This window comes from Mizuhopecten yessoensis, unplaced genomic scaffold (assembly GCF_002113885.1).
Source record: "Mizuhopecten yessoensis strain PY_sf001 unplaced genomic scaffold, ASM211388v2 scaffold716129, whole genome shotgun sequence".
Classification (NCBI taxonomy): Eukaryota; Metazoa; Mollusca; class Bivalvia; order Pectinida; family Pectinidae; genus Mizuhopecten; species Mizuhopecten yessoensis.
The window spans coordinates 23,054-40,696 of NW_018479962.1; the positions used below are offsets into that span (position 1 = coordinate 23,054).

Sequence of the window (17,643 nt, forward strand, 5' to 3'; positions counted from 1 at the left end):
CAGCCCTTAGCCCCAACGCCCACGTCTAAGCCCACTCAAATCTCCGCTTCTGTAAGTAATATAAGTTTTTGAACAACCCGGATAAATTGCTATCCGGGTTGTTCAAAAACTTATATTACCGGACTGACAACGGGACGGCTGCTTACGTTTATACTTTTCTTAGGAATTCATTGCTTGGAAGTCAAGTTTTGTATCGTACCGTTGCAAAAGGGTCAAAGTCCTTCATTGTATGATTGTTTTTAATGAAGTATACACGGTACTTAAAGTTGCTCATGATGGTGTTTTTTTTTCAATAAATTTAACACCGCTACCTAATTCTGTAGAGACAAAATCAAAATATTTTAGCACAACTATCCCAAATTTCATCGAGAAAAGGACAAGACTTTTTGGTAGTTCTTAACCTGAATTTGTTACAGGTCAAACATGTAAATAAAGCCTTCAAGTGTCTTAGAAAGAAATTGTCTCAGAGTGGTCTTTCATTAACCATATGATAGCGCCTTCTGCTGAAGACAAAAAGTCACTTAATTATTGAGATGAAGTCCTTCGAGGATTTATCACGAAGTCTTATATGTTTAATTATTGTTTAATATAATTCAATTGAAAAAAATTAAAAGCATACCACCTCAAGTTGCTACTTTTTAATATTATCATATGAAATTTTGTTTTCAATAAAAAAGTCGTTTTATTGAAAATGAAATAGAAGCAAAACAAATAAACGCCAATCGAACAACATCGCAACAAATCCCAACTACTCCGTGTATATTTCGTATTGATAATAATCTCGGTTATCGATGGTTCTTCGAGTTTCTCGTGGGTTGAATGAGTATTTTGCCAGCAAAAATGTCTAAATGTAGGGAAACCATTGTGAAAATGATTCATGTAGTGTTTACAAAATGTTCACAAAGTGTTTTTGAGAAAAAAGACGATGAAAATTGTAGCTTTCTCAAAGAACTTTAAAAGTTTGTAATGATTTTTAGCTCCACTCTTTTCTACTTGGAGGCTTTTTGTCTTTATATCAATAACGTTGAATTTTCATTTTTCAATACTGTTACCCATTTCTACGTGGGAAAAACAGATAGCTTGGCCATACTGCATTGATTGTTAATTATTTGATGACTACAAACCATTTCTTCTTTAAATGCATTTGTTGTAATTTTGAGCTTGAAGCCTGAAAGCATTTCCGTTAACGAAGACAAGAAAAGAACAAATAATGGCATGAACCAAGATAATCAAATAATGTAACTTGTGATAAAAAAAATCAATATTTTTGAAAATGCTTAAACACTTGCCGTGTTTCTAGCGGAACAAATACATGGGAAATATAAAGGAATACTTGTCTTATACTTTCTCAGTCCAAATCCCCCTTTCCTGCAAGTCCACTTTACTTATTTAGAAAAACCTTATAGCCAAGTTAAGAGAAAGTTAATCCTGAATTAAATTTAAACAGATAAAACTCCCAGTACAGTATTGCATCCAGTGGCATGATAAACAGTTATTTCGATTAGCCTAAATAATTAACATCTTGTAGGAAAAATAGTTATAATATTTTAATCCCTAATTCTGCAGATGGTTTCTTTTTCAAGCATTTGACGATAATGATAATCATACGGGCTGTATTGCACCTCGACGCCGGCATGTGTGGTACTCCTCTTTTTACTGTCCAGACATCAACATCTTGGTCTCATCTCTCCTTACCTTTTTCCTTTAGTTCAATTTCAGATTCATCTGAAGTTTCAAACTTTGAATCCAAGCTGGGTTCATATGGAGGAAAATCCTCCGGTTCAAGAATAGGCACAAACTGAGGTTGTTTGTTTGCAAGTTCACTCTTAGGCTCCTGGTTACACTCCACCTTAGTCTCAGGCTCTGGCCAATCCTCAGATACTAAGGAATACATAAAATTCATATCAATTTGAAAAGATGAAACCGTTTACAATTTTCTGAAAATCCTTAAATAATTGTCGTGTTTCTAGCAGAACAAATAAATAGGAAATATGAAATAATGCTTGTCTTTTACTTTTATCAGCTATCACAGTTAACACATATCAACTCTCTTTGTAAGGCATGGGTCAGGTAAACTCCGGTCAATCATAAAAATGTTATTTACCTGTTTTGTTACCTTGTAGCTAAACCCATTCTTGATAGTCTAACGGTTACTGTAATGCTGTGTAACACGCATGGTAAAATTAAACTTAATCCTAATTAATTTGATGAGCAATTTATATATACAGTGTTCCTTATTCCATACGGCGGATTTGTTTCATTCCGTAATATTGATCAACCAATTCTACCTAATCGCACATTTGTGCGGAGAGAAGCGGACAACGGGACGAACGATGATTAAATCGCACAGTTGTGCGCACCATGTGACGACGATGTGCGAACGGTGTGTGCACGATGTATACACGATGCGCGCACGCTAATTTTGGTGCGTTATGCGGTCACACAACTGTAGTCACCACCCGAGAACCTATACTAAATAGAAATTTGATCCTTAAATAAATTCAAACAGATAAAACTCCCAGTACAGTATTGCATCTAGAGAGATGATAAACAGTTATTTCGATTAGCCTAAATACTTTACATATAGAAGGCAAAACAGTTATAATAGTTTATGGTATCTTTTTCAAGCATCTGATGATAAAAATAATCATATGGGGCCGTTTTGCACCTCGACGCCGGCATGTGTGGTACTCCTCTTTTTACTGGTCAAACAGCAGCATCTTGGTCTCATCTCTGCTTACCTTTTTCCTTTAGTTCCACAATTTCAGATTCATCTGCCGTTTCTGACTTTAAATCCCCCAATGGTTCAAATTTAAGGAAATCCTCCGGTTCAAGAATAGGCACAAACTGAGGTTGTTTGTTTGCAAGTTCACTCTTAGGCTCCTGGTTACACTCCACCTCGGTCTCAGGCTCTGGCCAATCCTCAGATACTAAGGAATACATAAAATTCATATCAATTTGAAAAGATGAAACCGTTTACAATTTTCTAAAAATGCTAAGATACTTGCCGTGTTTCTAGCGGAACAAATAAATAGGAAATATGAAATAATGCTTGTCTTTTACTTTTTGAGCTCAAAACCCCTTTCCTGTAAGTCAAATCTTTGACAAAACATGATAGCCATTCACAGAAACCATTAATTTCTTAACGTAACTTTGTCTTACGATATGTTTCGAAAGCTTTTGAACCCTGACATTGATAATTGACCAGTCGTCTTTGACCTCAGGATGGTACATTTCAAATGTCATTACCGGAGACATCTTTATGATTGAGGAGGTATGGAAATATTTTTTCACAATTATATAATGATACATTGAAAGTTGGCCAAGTTATTTATTATAATTAATTCGATAGTCATTAACTTGAATGTGCTACCGGCCAATACAAAAAAATATCGAAAACATTCTTGATTATAACAAACACTCGAAGAGAAAAACGGGGTGTCAACAAAGCCGCTATTTGAACTCCAAATCGATGACAAGATGTTCAATTCAGTATTTTCTTGAAAATAACGATAACAAATGGTATCTTTGTATATGATAGTTGGCTTCCTATACAGTCCCTGGTAGTATGAATATCTTTTCGGTCATGCTGATTTAATGATCAGTCTAATATTGGAAATGCACATTGAACAGCCAATAGAACCAGTATAGTCTGATGATGATGGGATGAAACATCTTAAGATGAGAGTTGCACTCTTAAGGATATTAATCTTACAACAACTATAAATGGCCCCCTTAGCAACATTAGTGAGGACTTGCATATATCAGATGCGTCTCATTTTGTCTACGTCAAGTTGGATTCGGATGCGGGTCTTGAGGACAAGGTAGAAGGGTTTTGGTATACAGGCCAGGTTTTAGCTGGTAGTTTTAGCCCCAGATGTCGGTTGACGATAAGAGAGTTTTGAACGTGTGGAATTATTTCATTACTCAAAAGGAATGACATTATGAACTCCGCATTCCATTTATGGAAGAAAGCCCCAACTTGCAAGACAACAAATCTTTGGCATTGAAAAGACTTTAGTACCCGAGTAAACGGTTGGCTAAAGATACTGATCTACATAGGAGGTCAACAAATTGTTTGATAAAGGCTCCGCTTAATGTATCCACCAACCTGCAATGCTGAGACAGGAAATATCTGATATTTGCCACATCACGCCGTTTTCAATCCAAACAAGTCAGACAAATTAGAGAAGAAAAAAATTCAGCCTGAATGCAAGAAAAACATAGGCTGGGATGATGACTTAAATGACAAAAGTAAGAGGTCTTGGTCAAATTGGATGAATGAGTTTCCATAGCTCAAGGAATTTGAGATAAATCGTTGTTTCATGCCGGACAGTTTCGTCTCTGCAGTAAAAGTAGAACTTCATCATTTCTGTGATGCGTCCCAGGAAGCTCATGGAGCAGTTTCTTACATTCGTGCGGTAAACTGCGATCAGGATATTCACTGTGCATTTCTTATTGAAAAGTCTCGACTTGCTCCTGTTCGGCAAATGAAAAATACCGCGATCGGAACTTTCTGCTGCTGTGCTGGCTGTGCTAGTGAGTAGTAGTCTGTGTGACGAATTGAGTCTTGCGTGTTTTGTTCAGATAGCATCATTGTTCTGCAATACATCAAAAACAAGAAGAAACGTTTCCACACATGTTTCGTGAATCGCGTTGTGGTTATACAAGACAGTTTTAATCCTGAGAGTTAAAGATATGTGGATGGAAAAGTGAACCCTGCTGATGATGCTGCACGAGGGTTCAATGTCTCTGAAATGGTCACCAGGCAAAGATGGAAACAGGGGCCGGAATTCCTGTGAAAGGACAAGTCTGAATGGCCGGAGCTTGCAACATGCCCAGAGGTATCGACTGATGATTAGGAAGTTCGTGCTGAAAAATAGTCGTGTGTTGTTGAAACCAAACCAGCAGACGACCCGATTGACAGACTTCTGACAAACTACTCATAGTGGCACCGTCTGAAAAAGGCTGAAGCATGGCTTCTTAAATTTAAGGACTACGTTCTTAAAAGACTGTGACAAACCATGCTACTGTGGAGGACATCAGGGCTGCCGATACAGCAGTATTTCGTTATGTGCAGCAACATAACTTCAGCCAGGAACTATGAGCCTTAAAATCTAGTCATGGAGCAATTAGTAGCAGCCATATGCATAGCCTGGAACCTAACTTAGAACGCTATAGTCTTTTTAATGGAAAATTGTTTCCTGCTCCTATCTCGGACTCGGTGCAGCATCCTGTAATTTTTCCCATTGAGATCATCACGTCACCAAGCTCATGGTTCGACATATTCATGAGCTTGAAAGCAGACATTCTGGGAAGGGAATATTTGTTATCCATTCTGAGGCAAAGTATTGGATCCCTAAATGTCGCCAATTAATCAACGGTATCCTTCGTGCCTTGCACAAGGTTGCGGGCAGTGTCGGGCTCTCAAACAATGGCAGTGCTTCCTCCTGATTGAGTGCGTCCTGGTCAGGCGCCGTTCACCTCTGTAGGATTAGACCGTTTTGGCCCTGTTAACGTGAAGAGGGGCCGGAGCCAGGAAAAAGAAATGTTTGTATCTTTACTTGTCTAGCAATGCTCGTGGTATATATTGAGAATTTGAATTCTCTTGAAGCCGAATCCTCTATCAGTGCATTGATACGCTTCATGTCTCGACGGGAAGTTCCTGAACTTATTCGGTTTGACAACGGAAAGAATTTTGTAGGCGGAGAAAAGGAACTGAGAGCTTCTTTTATGCAGTGCATTGAAAATGCACACCAAGGAATATATCTCCTGCTTCGAAACATCCAATGGGAATTTAATCCTCCATAGGAGGCAACTACGCTCCGTGAAAATAGTTCTGAATGTTATCTTACGCGATCAGTATCTTAAGGATGTACTCTTCTGAGGTTTCAGTCACGTTCAAGTCTCGTTTTGATCTGGTGTAACGGGTTTTTGTAATAATTATGAAATTATAATAGGTTTAGTAGCAAACACATATCTGAAAAACATGTCAAAAAAACTAGATGTCTGTTGTGTGTAGAACTTTTTTTACAAGAATTGGAAAAAAATGACCAATTTGGCGGCCATTTTGAAAAAGTGCATTTATGTGAATTTGTTGCGCTTCACAAAGGGCAAAATTTCACCTTTTTTAACACTAGTTTGATCACTTAAATTGTCATTGTGTCACCATTTTTAAATGCAGCAGGTTCAATTTTGCTGTACAACTTTATAATGTTCAATATGATTAAAATAATATGCAAAAAAGTGGAAAGTTATATATTATTGGTATTTTTTTTAACATATTAGGGTAACTGAAGCACTTTTGATTTTTGACCCCGAAAAAGGTGAAAAATAACACAAATAATAATAGGACATAAAAGAAGCACACCGACCCCCCCCCCTTTTTTTGTGGCTGTTTTAGAAAGAGAAACACGTTTTCTTTTGATTCATTGAATACCAAAAAAAGTTTGATACAGGACTTTTTTATATCGAGCGTTTAATCTGCAAAAAATGGTGAAAAAATGTGCATTTTTCATTAAAAAATAAGGGTTAAGGGTAACTAAAATCGCATTTCTGAGTAAATTGAATAAGATTAAGAAATTTTACTTCCATAATCTATAAGAAAAAAATATTTATCAATTCTACAGACATTCATACATATCTGATAACACACTTGGAAGAAATCGATGAATTTGTTGTGCAAATTGTCAAAACCCGAAAATTCACCTAAAATCACATATTGCGTTAAATTGGTATCTTTGACCGATCATAGAACAAAAACGAACACACGGACATATGTTTTTTTTGCATTTTCTACTATGACATTATCTCCTTTTTCCAAAAATCGGCATAAGAAAAAAAGTTTAATACAGGATTTTTTTGACTTCTCAGAGGTGTACAATGTACATCCTTAACGACGAACGCTGAAACACTGTATTCTGTATTTCTGATTAGATTAGATTGACAAAGAACGATACCGAAATTTTGTCAAGCCTTTGATGATAACGATACAGGCCGTTTTTAACCTTAACCCCGGAAGGTTTACTGTTTAGTCACCAACATCTGGGTCTCATGTTTCCTTACCTTTTTCCTTCGGTTCAATTTCATGTTCATCTGAAGTTTCAGTATTTCAAAATTCCACTTTCCAATTTACTTTTGTAAAGAAGCCTTACAGTAAATTACGAAATTAAAACCTGTTATTTGACCTTAGTTTTACTGCATGTTTCGAATGCTTTTGAACACTGGCACTTAAAATTTACCAAATATTCATTTTCCTCAAGATGGTGCATTTCAAATGGCATTGCTGGAGGCATCTTTCGTATTAAAAAGATAAGGAAATGTTTTTAACACAACTATACAATGTTTAATTGAAAGTAGGCCCAGTTATTCATTTTGATTAATTGAAAGTCCTTAGCCTTGTAGCGTGCCAATATGTGAAAACAACCCAATATGTGAAAACAGGAAAAACTATATTAAATTCATTAATTGCTGTGTTTAAATTACTTATTATTCAAACTAACCAATCAAAGATACCAATTTAACACAAACTAAGAAGTTCTAATGTGAACAATTTCCACTAATTAGATAGACTAACTAGCCAAAATATCCAAAGTTTTTTTTTTACTTTTCAAGAATTGGGTTGCACATGATAGGACAAATCCTATCAACCCAATATGTGAAAACATGAAAAAAATGTTTAAAATTCCTAAATAACTTTCTGTTAATTATTTATTATTCAAAGAAGTTCTAATGTGAACAATTTCCACTAACTAGATCGACTTATTAGCCAAATATACAAAGTTTTTTTACTTTTCACGAACTGGTTTGCACATGATAGGACAAATCCTATCAACCCAATATGTGAAACCATGAAAAAAATGTTTAAAATTCCTAAATAACTTTCTGTTAATTACTTATTATTCAAAGAAGCTCTAATGTGAACAATTTCCACTAATTAGATCGACTAATTAGCCAAAATATACAAAGATGTTTTCACTTTTCACGAATTGGGTTGCCCATGATAGGACAAATCCGATCAACCCAATATGTGAAAACGTGAAAAAAATGTTTAAAATTCCTAAATAACTTTCTGTTAACTATTAATTATTCAAAGAAGCTCTAATGATAACAATTTCCACTAATTAGATACACTAATTAGCCAAAATATACATTTTTTTTTTACTTTTCACGAATTGGGTTGCACATGATAGGACAAATCCTATCAACCCAGTATGTGAAAACATGAAAAAAATGTTTAAAATACCTAAATAACTTTCTGTTTACTACTAATTTTCAAAGAAGCTCTAATGTTAACAATTTCCACTAATTAGATAGACTAATTAGCCAAAATATTCAAAGATGTTTTCACTTTTCACGAATTGGGTTGTGCATTATAGGACAAATCCTATCAACCCAAAATGCGAAAACATGATATTTGTTTTCTCTATAAATTTCTAAGTTACTATCTGTGGGTACCGAAACAAAATGTACTAGAATTTGGGGAAATGAGTAGTCGTGTTGGAGGTCTTCACAACAAATGTTTTGCAGTGTCAGTGACCCTGTAGAAATACACTTAATCTTTCTGATTTTTACGGGAAAACGGAGCTGTGCTACACTCCACATTGTATAAACTTTGTTCGGCTTGTAATTTTCTCAGTCGTGTCTATACCAGACAAGGTACTGTTAAAATAAACCCAAAATTCAGTTGTTAAGTATTATTACTATACCTATTTATCACAGAATCTGTCTGAACTTTATATCAAATCAAGAGCTTTTAACATTGAATAGTAATGAGAGGGGTTGATAAACTTTTCCAATTCGAAGTTTCAAAAAATACATTCGTAAGTTGGCCTTTGTTCAATTCCTCAATTTCCTATAAAATCTTCATTAAAAAACCAACGATCTGGATGAATTACACTGCATTGTAGAGCTGTTTAGTCCGTGTAGGTCGGGGGATCAGAACCGTCCGAACAACTATACAAAAACAGAGACGCAGGAGCGTAAAACACCTTAAAATATGAATGTTTTAAACAATATTAAATAACGGAGTACTGGTTGTATTTAGCTTCTGTAACAGATGTCCTACAAAACGTTTTGTCTTAGGCACATCCTCGTGTTCGGGTTGTAACTCATGTTCAGGTTCAGAATCAGGCATAAACTTGAGTTTAGTCGCAAACTCATCTTTAAGTTCAGGGTTACAGTCAACATCGAGTTTAGGTTTTGGTTGATCTGCAGAATCTATGAGATAAATTATATTTACACATTTTCTCCAGCTTAAATCTTCAAACTCGTTTTAACATTCTCATTAACTTTTTGTCTGAAAGTGAATATCTTATAATTCACCCGCCCAAAAGCCCCCACCCCCACGTCTACGCCCACAATAATCCCCACTTATTTTAGTAATGCAAACTTATGTATTTAATAAATACGGAAAACAATGAATCTGTATTCAACCCGGTGATATGATAATGACATCGGATTAACTAGTTTTCACTATTACCATAATGCTTAACATTTAGTAGGAAATATTTTTCACCATAGTTTAAGGAATTTTATTGCGAATTCTGCAGAGAGTCCCACATTAGTTGCCGATTTTATAACACACAATTGGTAACAAGAGATGTACTCTTTAAAAAATTCCAGACCTGCAGGGATGGCTTAGGCGGAATATTCGTGTATAAACTTATAGTAAAAGGGACATTTAAAAGTTTGCGATTTTTATTACATGCTCTACACAAAATGCCGATTACTGTTACAAATTCATGGATATGGATTAAACGAAAAAGAAAATTGGTTGGGTTATGGGCAACTTATCAAATGAGCAATTCTTAGTATATTAAGTGGTAAGTGCTATATAATGTATGGAAATATTTGTTTGTTTGTTTGTTTGTTTATGTTTAACGGCCCATCAACGGCTGGGGTCATTTAGGGCCATGATGATTTTTATTTTATTTTTATTTTTTTAACAAACATGCGAATAGCGGAGATAAAATCAGATAAACTGGTTCATTTTAAAAGCATTCGCATTGTTTGTGTAGATAATTAAAAATAAAGAAGGAGGTTAAAATAATAAAAGAGATAGATGATATGGAATATGAGTTATATATAACGTCAAAAAGGGTAAGGTGGGTTAAAAGACATCAGAGTCTATAGAATAGACCGATGTCTTTCAAATATTTAAATAATGCCTTCGAATCCACGGAACTGAAAAGAGTTTTCATATCCGGGACTCGAAAGTAGATATCACGAATGTGTTTAAAATCGGAACATTTAATCAAAAAATGTTCCACTGTAAATGGAGTGTCACATGCGTGGCATGAAGGTAGATCTTCTCGTTTTAAAAGGTACGAATGAGTAGGATATGTGTGCCCAGTACGGATCCAAGCGAGGACAACTTCCTCTCTACGATTTTTCCGATTGGGAATAATTGTTTTAAGTTTCGGTTGTACCTTAAAAGGTTTGTTGGTGGTCTCTCGTGACCAGCGTTGCTGCCATTAATTTTGAATAGTAGGTTTAAAATCTGTGTATGGTAGTTTGATATTTTTTTGTTGGAGATTTAATGCATTTTTGCTTCCCTGTCAGCACATTCGTTGCCTTTAATTCCGACATGGCTCGGAATCCATAGTAAAGTTATTTTTGACTTATTTAAGATACGACATATTCGAAGAGCAAGGTTTTGTATGAGTGTGTTTTTAGGATATCGTAACTGTAAACTCTGTAGGACAGACAGAGAGTCTAAACATATGATTGCCTTTTTAATGCGTTATTCATCGATATGGTCGAGGGCCAAACCAAAGGCGCATGCTTCGGCAGAAACAAAGGAGGCGCCGTCTGGTAGTCGAACTGAAGTGCAAGAATTAGCAGTACAGCAGGCTGCTCCCACTTTATCACCTTCTTTGGAACCATCGGTGTAAAGTTGTGTATGTGAAGGGTAATTCGAAATGCATTCCCGAAAGGAGGATTTGTGTTCTTCGGGCATAACACTTGATTCCCCTCGCTCATGTAATGTAAAGATAAAATCAGGTGTTTGAATGGTCCACGGAGGAACATCAGATATGTTAAATTCACCTATGTCCGTCAACTTTATGTTGAGTTCTTGCAGGAAATTTGATATTAGGATACCAAATGTTGGCAGAAGTTTTGGTTTTGCGTAAATATGTTTTGGTATTTTGGGTTGAATACTTGGTCGAAAGCAGGATTTTTAGGATTTGATTTTAATTGAGCTGCAAACTGTAATGCAAGTTTTTTCTTCTGTCATAAAAGGATGATTCATTTGCTTCCACGTACAGGCTTTTTACAGGTGTTGTTCGAAAAAGCTCCAAGGGCTAGACGTAGCCCTTGGTTATGGATTGGGTCTAGCATCTGCAGGTACAAACTGCGCGCCGACCCGTATACCAAAGAATCATAATCCAGTTTTGTTCGAATAAGTGATCTGTATAGGCGCAAAAGCATTTCACGGTCCGCTCCCCAATCAGTATGAGAAAGGACTCGTATAATGTTTAACGCCTTGGAACACTTATCCTTCGGATACTTTATATGTGGTATGAAAGAGTTTCGAATCAAAAATGAGGCCGAGAAATTTAGTGCCATCGAGTGTTAGATTTTGGTCATTGTGTGCTTTTCGTTTTTGACAGAAATGTATTTGAAGCCGTTTTCGTCTGCTCAATTTTGTAGTTTATTTAAACTCTGTTGAAGTTGTCGTTCTATCGTGTGCATGTTCTTAGATCTGCAACAGATCAAGACGTCATTCACAAATAACGACTCTTCTGTTGATTGACCAAGACATTTGACTATATCATTGATTTTAAGACCAAACAGGGTGACTGATAGGATTCCACCCTGTGGGACTCCCATTTCCTGTTTAGACGTTTCAGAAAAAGTTAAACCAACACGGACTTTGAAGTGTCTATCTGATAGGTAGTTAGATATAAAATTGGGAAGGTTTCCACGTACGCCAAGGTCGTTAAGATCTTTCATGATACCATACTGCCATGTAGTATCATAGGCCTTCTCAAGATCAAAGAACACGGCGACAAGGTGTTCCTTCTTGGCGAAAGCCTTTCGAATGAATGTCATGATGTCATGATGTCGAGATGGTCATTTGTCCCTCTTCTGTTTCTAAAACCACTTTGAAGAGGGGATATCATATCGTTGGCCTCAAGAAAACAAACCAGTCTTGTGTTTATCATTCGTTCTAAAGTTTTACATACTCATCTAGTCAGAGAAATAGGACGATAGTTGTTTGGGTCAGTAGCATGATAGGTATAATTGTCGAGTTCTTCCACGAATCGTGAATCTTTCCGGAAGCGTAAACTTGGTTGAATATGTAAAGAAGGCATGTTAGTGACGAGTCCAGTAAGTACTTGAGAAATTGATATGGAATATCATCAGGACCTGAAGCAGAGTCCTGTGATTTTCGAAGCGAATCAACAAGTTCTGGTAGGGTAAATTGCTCATTATAACTTTCTTTGTTTGATGATTTGAAATTGAGCCGTTTCTTTTCTCCTTTAAAGACTGGAATTTTCGGGAGTGGTTTAAATGGGATGAGTTTTAATTAAGCTATGTTTTTTGCAAATGCATCAGCTATTTCAGACCTAGACAAAAAAATGTTTTTATTAATGAGGTGGGAGGATGCTGACTTTTTCTTTTTCCCACTTATTTTCCAAATCATATCCCATACTTTTTTGGAGGACGTGTTTGATGATATTTTTGATACATATTCTCTCCAGCTGTTTCTTTTGTCAATTTTAATTCATCGCCGAGACTTTGTCCGCCAAATTTTAAAATCACTGTAGTTTGAAGCAGTTGGGCAATTCAAGTAGCGTCTTAGGGCAGCTGCCCGATAACTGCGTGTTTTAAAAGATTCTTCAGATAAAAGGAACTTCGAAGTTTTGGAGCGGATTTTGGAATTGTCTTTTTGGGCAATAGAAGTGAGTGTTTCAGTAAAAGTTTTGATTGGGTCGTCGAGGTTAGTAAAATTTTCTGTGGTTAGTTTTTCAATACACATGTTGGAATTGGACGCAATCTGCTTTGTGCATATTCCATCAAGGTAGAGGATCATCAAGAGGAGTACCAATATTCTTAAGAAAAATTGGGAAGTGGTCACTCCCACAAAGATCATTGTATGGAAAGAATGATATGAAATGAAATAGAGGAATGAGATACCTAGTATGTACTGTATATACTACAACATTTCAATTGCATTTTATACAAGTTCACGTATAATTTCGTAGCTATTGGGGATAGTATTTTGATTCATTTTGCAGTTCATCAAAGCCAATAGATGTAAATCCCTAATCAGCAGTTGCGATCGAATGCATCAGGCATGTATACATTATATAATCAGTTATGCGACTGATACGGTATTTGCCTATGACTGACTTATTTGTGCATCATATATAGATAAGACATATTTACATATCACAAACATAATGACGTTGTTATATTTGATATTATTGGATCTGGGGGAAAATGTACTTCTATACGTCAAAAATAATCAATTTTGGGTAAACATCTCCAGGGCTGGTCACCAAAGCTTTTACAGAGCAGGATAACTCGCTTATTCCAAGGTGTTTGAGAGAAAGTTAAACTCAAAACAGGTAAAAACAAGTCCTGTTTTCACTTCTTTCCACTAACGTTGAATCACTTTGAAACGTTAATACTGAAAATCATAATCTTTGTACAAATGCGAAAAGTTTTATTGAAAAATGTCAACATTAACGAAAAAACTTCATCTAGGCAACATCACTCCCATTTCTGCAAGTATCATTCATGCCTCACCAATAATCATATTGTTAGAAATAGATGATAGACTATAAACCATTACCCAACAAAAAATATAAACGCAACATAACACAGGAAAGATAAGCTAACAAACAATTTTTGGGTTTGCAAAGATATAGCAATACTGCATGTGTGGCAGAGTGTACTTACGATATTTATCTGTTCTAATCAATAAAACTTACCTCTTTTATTCAACAGTGGTCTGTGGTACTTGTGTGTAATCGGACCCATCACTAAGAAGCTGATATCGTAACAAGTTTGTATCTTACGGATGACCTCTTGGTGGGAGTCAGATTCGACGTTATGAAAATTCACTTCAATAATTTTATCACCAGCTTTCAGACCGGCTGTCTTTGCAGGTGAAGCCTTATCCACTGTCTTGATATAGTGGCCTTTGTCCTCCCTATCTTCATCTAACTCAAAGCCACAACCGAGAAAGGAAGCCCACCTCACGTAGTTCAGGCGGCAATCTAAAAGTATTACAGAATACAATAAATGAAATCGCAATTGTTTATTAATAGTTATTGTTTTATTTTGTTTTCATGAATATTTTTAGCCACCAAAGTGCATCTTAAAACGGCTGTTTAGCCAAATAGCATACTTAAAATCGATTAGATATTTAAAACATATATTTCTCAACAAAGCCTTTTAATAACGGCATCCAAGTGAGCATTTATACACTAAACACATCTTGTTCAGGTTAAGCAATTAAACGCTTATATGGAACACTCATGGATGAAGTAACCCCTGTGGTCATCATATGTGTGAATGTAACTAAGGTGTGCGTTAGGCAAGCAAAATTAACGGAGCCATGTGCGGGTGGTGCTAAATAGCGGGATATGTATTGGCAGTTGTAATCTACACTTCTGGTTGGTTAACGTCTTTCTTCCTGCAATAATATGATATGTTGGCACACCCTAACAAATCTTCACCCGAACTCACACAGGTTACAATTAAATACACCATTAAGTAGCCCTTATCAAAGATACTTATCACGATTTATATTTCATCCCTGTGTTGCTCTATACATATACACATATATTTGAGCATCCATCTGGACTTGTACAAGTATTTATTCGAATCACAATGCTCATGGCGATCTGTAGTTAAAAAGAGTCACTAATGCCTGTAACCATTATCAGAAATATCTAACTCAATAGAAAGGCCATCGCCAAATCAAATATTCAGAAACCCTATATGAGCATCTGCCGCCCAAATCTCGGGACGCATATCAGATAGCAATACTGTCATGCGTGCCTTTGCGATATCTGCGTAAGTTGCCATTATGTGTTTTATACATCTCCAATCAATCAATCACTCAATCAATCAATCACTCAATATAAAAAACACACATAATAAGATTTTCTTAAGAAATGTTGAAGAAGATTTTCCTGTTACCGATGGTAGCCATGCATTGTGGGTGTTGCTCTATTGAGAATTTTCCAAAAATCTTAAATATAACTGATCCCTAATACATGGATGATACGTCTTTTTTGTACGGTTAAATATCAATTTATGAACAATTTACGGTACACTTTACACAAACGTAAAATAAAAAAATAAAAATGGCACAGTAATTCATAAACGGCAAGTGTGGCAGTGCTTAATACTTACGGCAAACGCGTAAATCATAGACCTCCTTCAGACCACTATGGATCTCAACACCCCGAGACTTGTAGTACTCGTCGGTTTTTGGATCCACCACCAACAGTTTACTATAGCATCCAGTTTTCATTCTACGGATGACCTCCTGATGGGAGTCGTACTCGATGTTAATACCATTCACTTCCACGATTCTGTCACCAGCTAGAAGACCTGGTTGATTTGCAAAGGTAACTGCATCTACTGTTTTAATATAGTGGCCATCGTCTACCCTATGTTCGTCTAAGTCAAAACCGCAGATGCCCTTGATGTGACATAGGCGAGGCCGAAACAGGTGGAGGTCTAAGAAATATATTAAATGCAAAGTAATCTGATATAAATAACATTTTGGAAATAACAATCAGATCGCCAAAACCGACACCCAACTTTAATACTATTTTAATTATTCTTTTAAGGAAGATATTACATCAATTCTGAATAAAACAAAAAGCCCAGAGGCCTTCAAATTTTCTTATACCCTTCGTGACTCCTCGGTTCTATTTGGCACTTTTCCGCAAAAGCAAAACGACAATAGATCTTACCCCTAATACATAATGGTTAAGGCTTTTCTGTAAACTGAAAAAACGTTTGAACAGACTTACAATATAACTTACTTAACATGCATAGTTACAAGCAACACTAATTTGTCAAAAAAGTATGATAATCAAGAAGTAAATGAGCAACTGTTTTGTTAAATATTAGCAAATAGGTAATATGTAAATACGACACGTGCGGTAGTTTTATTCACTTACAAGATAACGTAACATTAATGATATTCGTCGAACAACCAATTCCCATGAACTTTTCGGTTTCTGGATCCACCACTAATAAGCTGGTCTCCTCTCCATGTTTTATTTCACGGATGAGCTCCTGACGGGAGCCGTATTCGACGGGGTGATCATTTATTTCCATGATTCTGTCACCAGCCTTCAGACCCACTGTCTCCGCAGGTGAATCCCTATCCACTGCCTTAATATAGCAGCCGATGCCGCTCTTATATTCATCTAAGTAAAACCCATGATGAGAGAAAAAGGGAGAACCGATCATATGACATTTGCGTTGATAGAACTGCATGTGTCCAGACGCACTATCACCGGGTGTAGGTTCACAACCAACGTCAGGATCTAAGAAATATAAAAAACACACATACAATAACAACAAGATCAATGTATAGGAAAGGCCATGCCTTGACGCTACTGCACGGAAGTTACCGTCTATGCTTGAATATCATTTTAAAGTAGTTATCTTGAAGGTTAAAACTCCAAAATCAACAATAATATTTATGAAAATTGATATCTATCTTTCAAAGCCAAGCGAGAGATTGCGGTAATAAGTATATCAGGTAAGTCTCGTAAAAATCCAATCGTTCCTTCAAAATACGTCGCACGGAAAGGAATCAGCCAAACAGAACACATCAGCCTCATTTAATTTGCGCGAAAAAAAATCGTAATAATTGGCATTCAACGTCATACATTTAATACTCTTCGCTAACTATCAAATCCATGCAAGTCCGCCAAACACCAAAGTTAAACATCAAAGTGCAAATACGCAAGAAACTGTGCGAAAAGCAACATGAACAGACGGACAAGCTGATTACTATAGGGTACCCGCATTCGATGTTTTACACTTAGTAACCATAACTCTGATATTAACTCCAATCAACAAAAAGAATTGGTCAAGGCCATTTATTTGGATAAGCTGTGCCAAACATATTAACCCCCAGGATCACCGGAATTAGCAGAAGTTAGAAAACTTGCCTGCATTTTACCAATAATACCCATAAAAAGGATTTCATTTATTCTAAAGTATATTTGATGAAAAATGATGTCATTAATCTATGCCTGATTTAGAATGAATCCAATAAACATTAAAGTCAATAATAATAAAAATATAACTCCTGCTAAGGATTTTATGAACTTTAGAAGAAACCACTTGAACAATCTTGGTCTTCTACCAAAATCGTATACAACCCTTATTTGTCCTGCTCTTAATGAGTTAATTAAAATATTTTTATTAATTCGATCTATGTTACCGTGAAATAAGGTCAATACTATTCATTTGAACAAACTTGATTGCTCTTCATCACATCATTCTACGTTACAAATAACAAGATTCAAAACATTTTGCTTCAAGATATACAGCACATCCCCCTTTGCCATTGTTTAAACATGCAAGATTCCAATGTAGAAAAATCAAAAAAAATCCAAAGGTAATAAAACCGTACATCACCATTGTTTC

At 35.9% G+C, this 17,643-nt stretch overlaps 1 protein-coding gene across 1 annotated transcript in view; it reads right to left on the bottom strand.

Moving 5' to 3' along the window:
* LOC110441786 overlaps positions 1-17,643 on the bottom strand; it is a 45,908-nt gene that overhangs the window by 3,130 nt on the left and 25,135 nt on the right. Inside the window, exons 8-12 of the mRNA XM_021485037.1 lie at positions 16,158-16,529; positions 15,379-15,708; positions 13,947-14,234; positions 2,742-2,930; positions 1,696-1,881 (exon numbers count right to left, since the gene is read on the bottom strand). Coding sequence (XP_021340712.1) covers positions 1,696-1,881; positions 2,742-2,930; positions 13,947-14,234; positions 15,379-15,708; positions 16,158-16,529 — 1,365 coding nt within the window. The remainder of the gene's footprint in view (positions 1-1,695; positions 1,882-2,741; positions 2,931-13,946; positions 14,235-15,378; positions 15,709-16,157; positions 16,530-17,643) is intronic.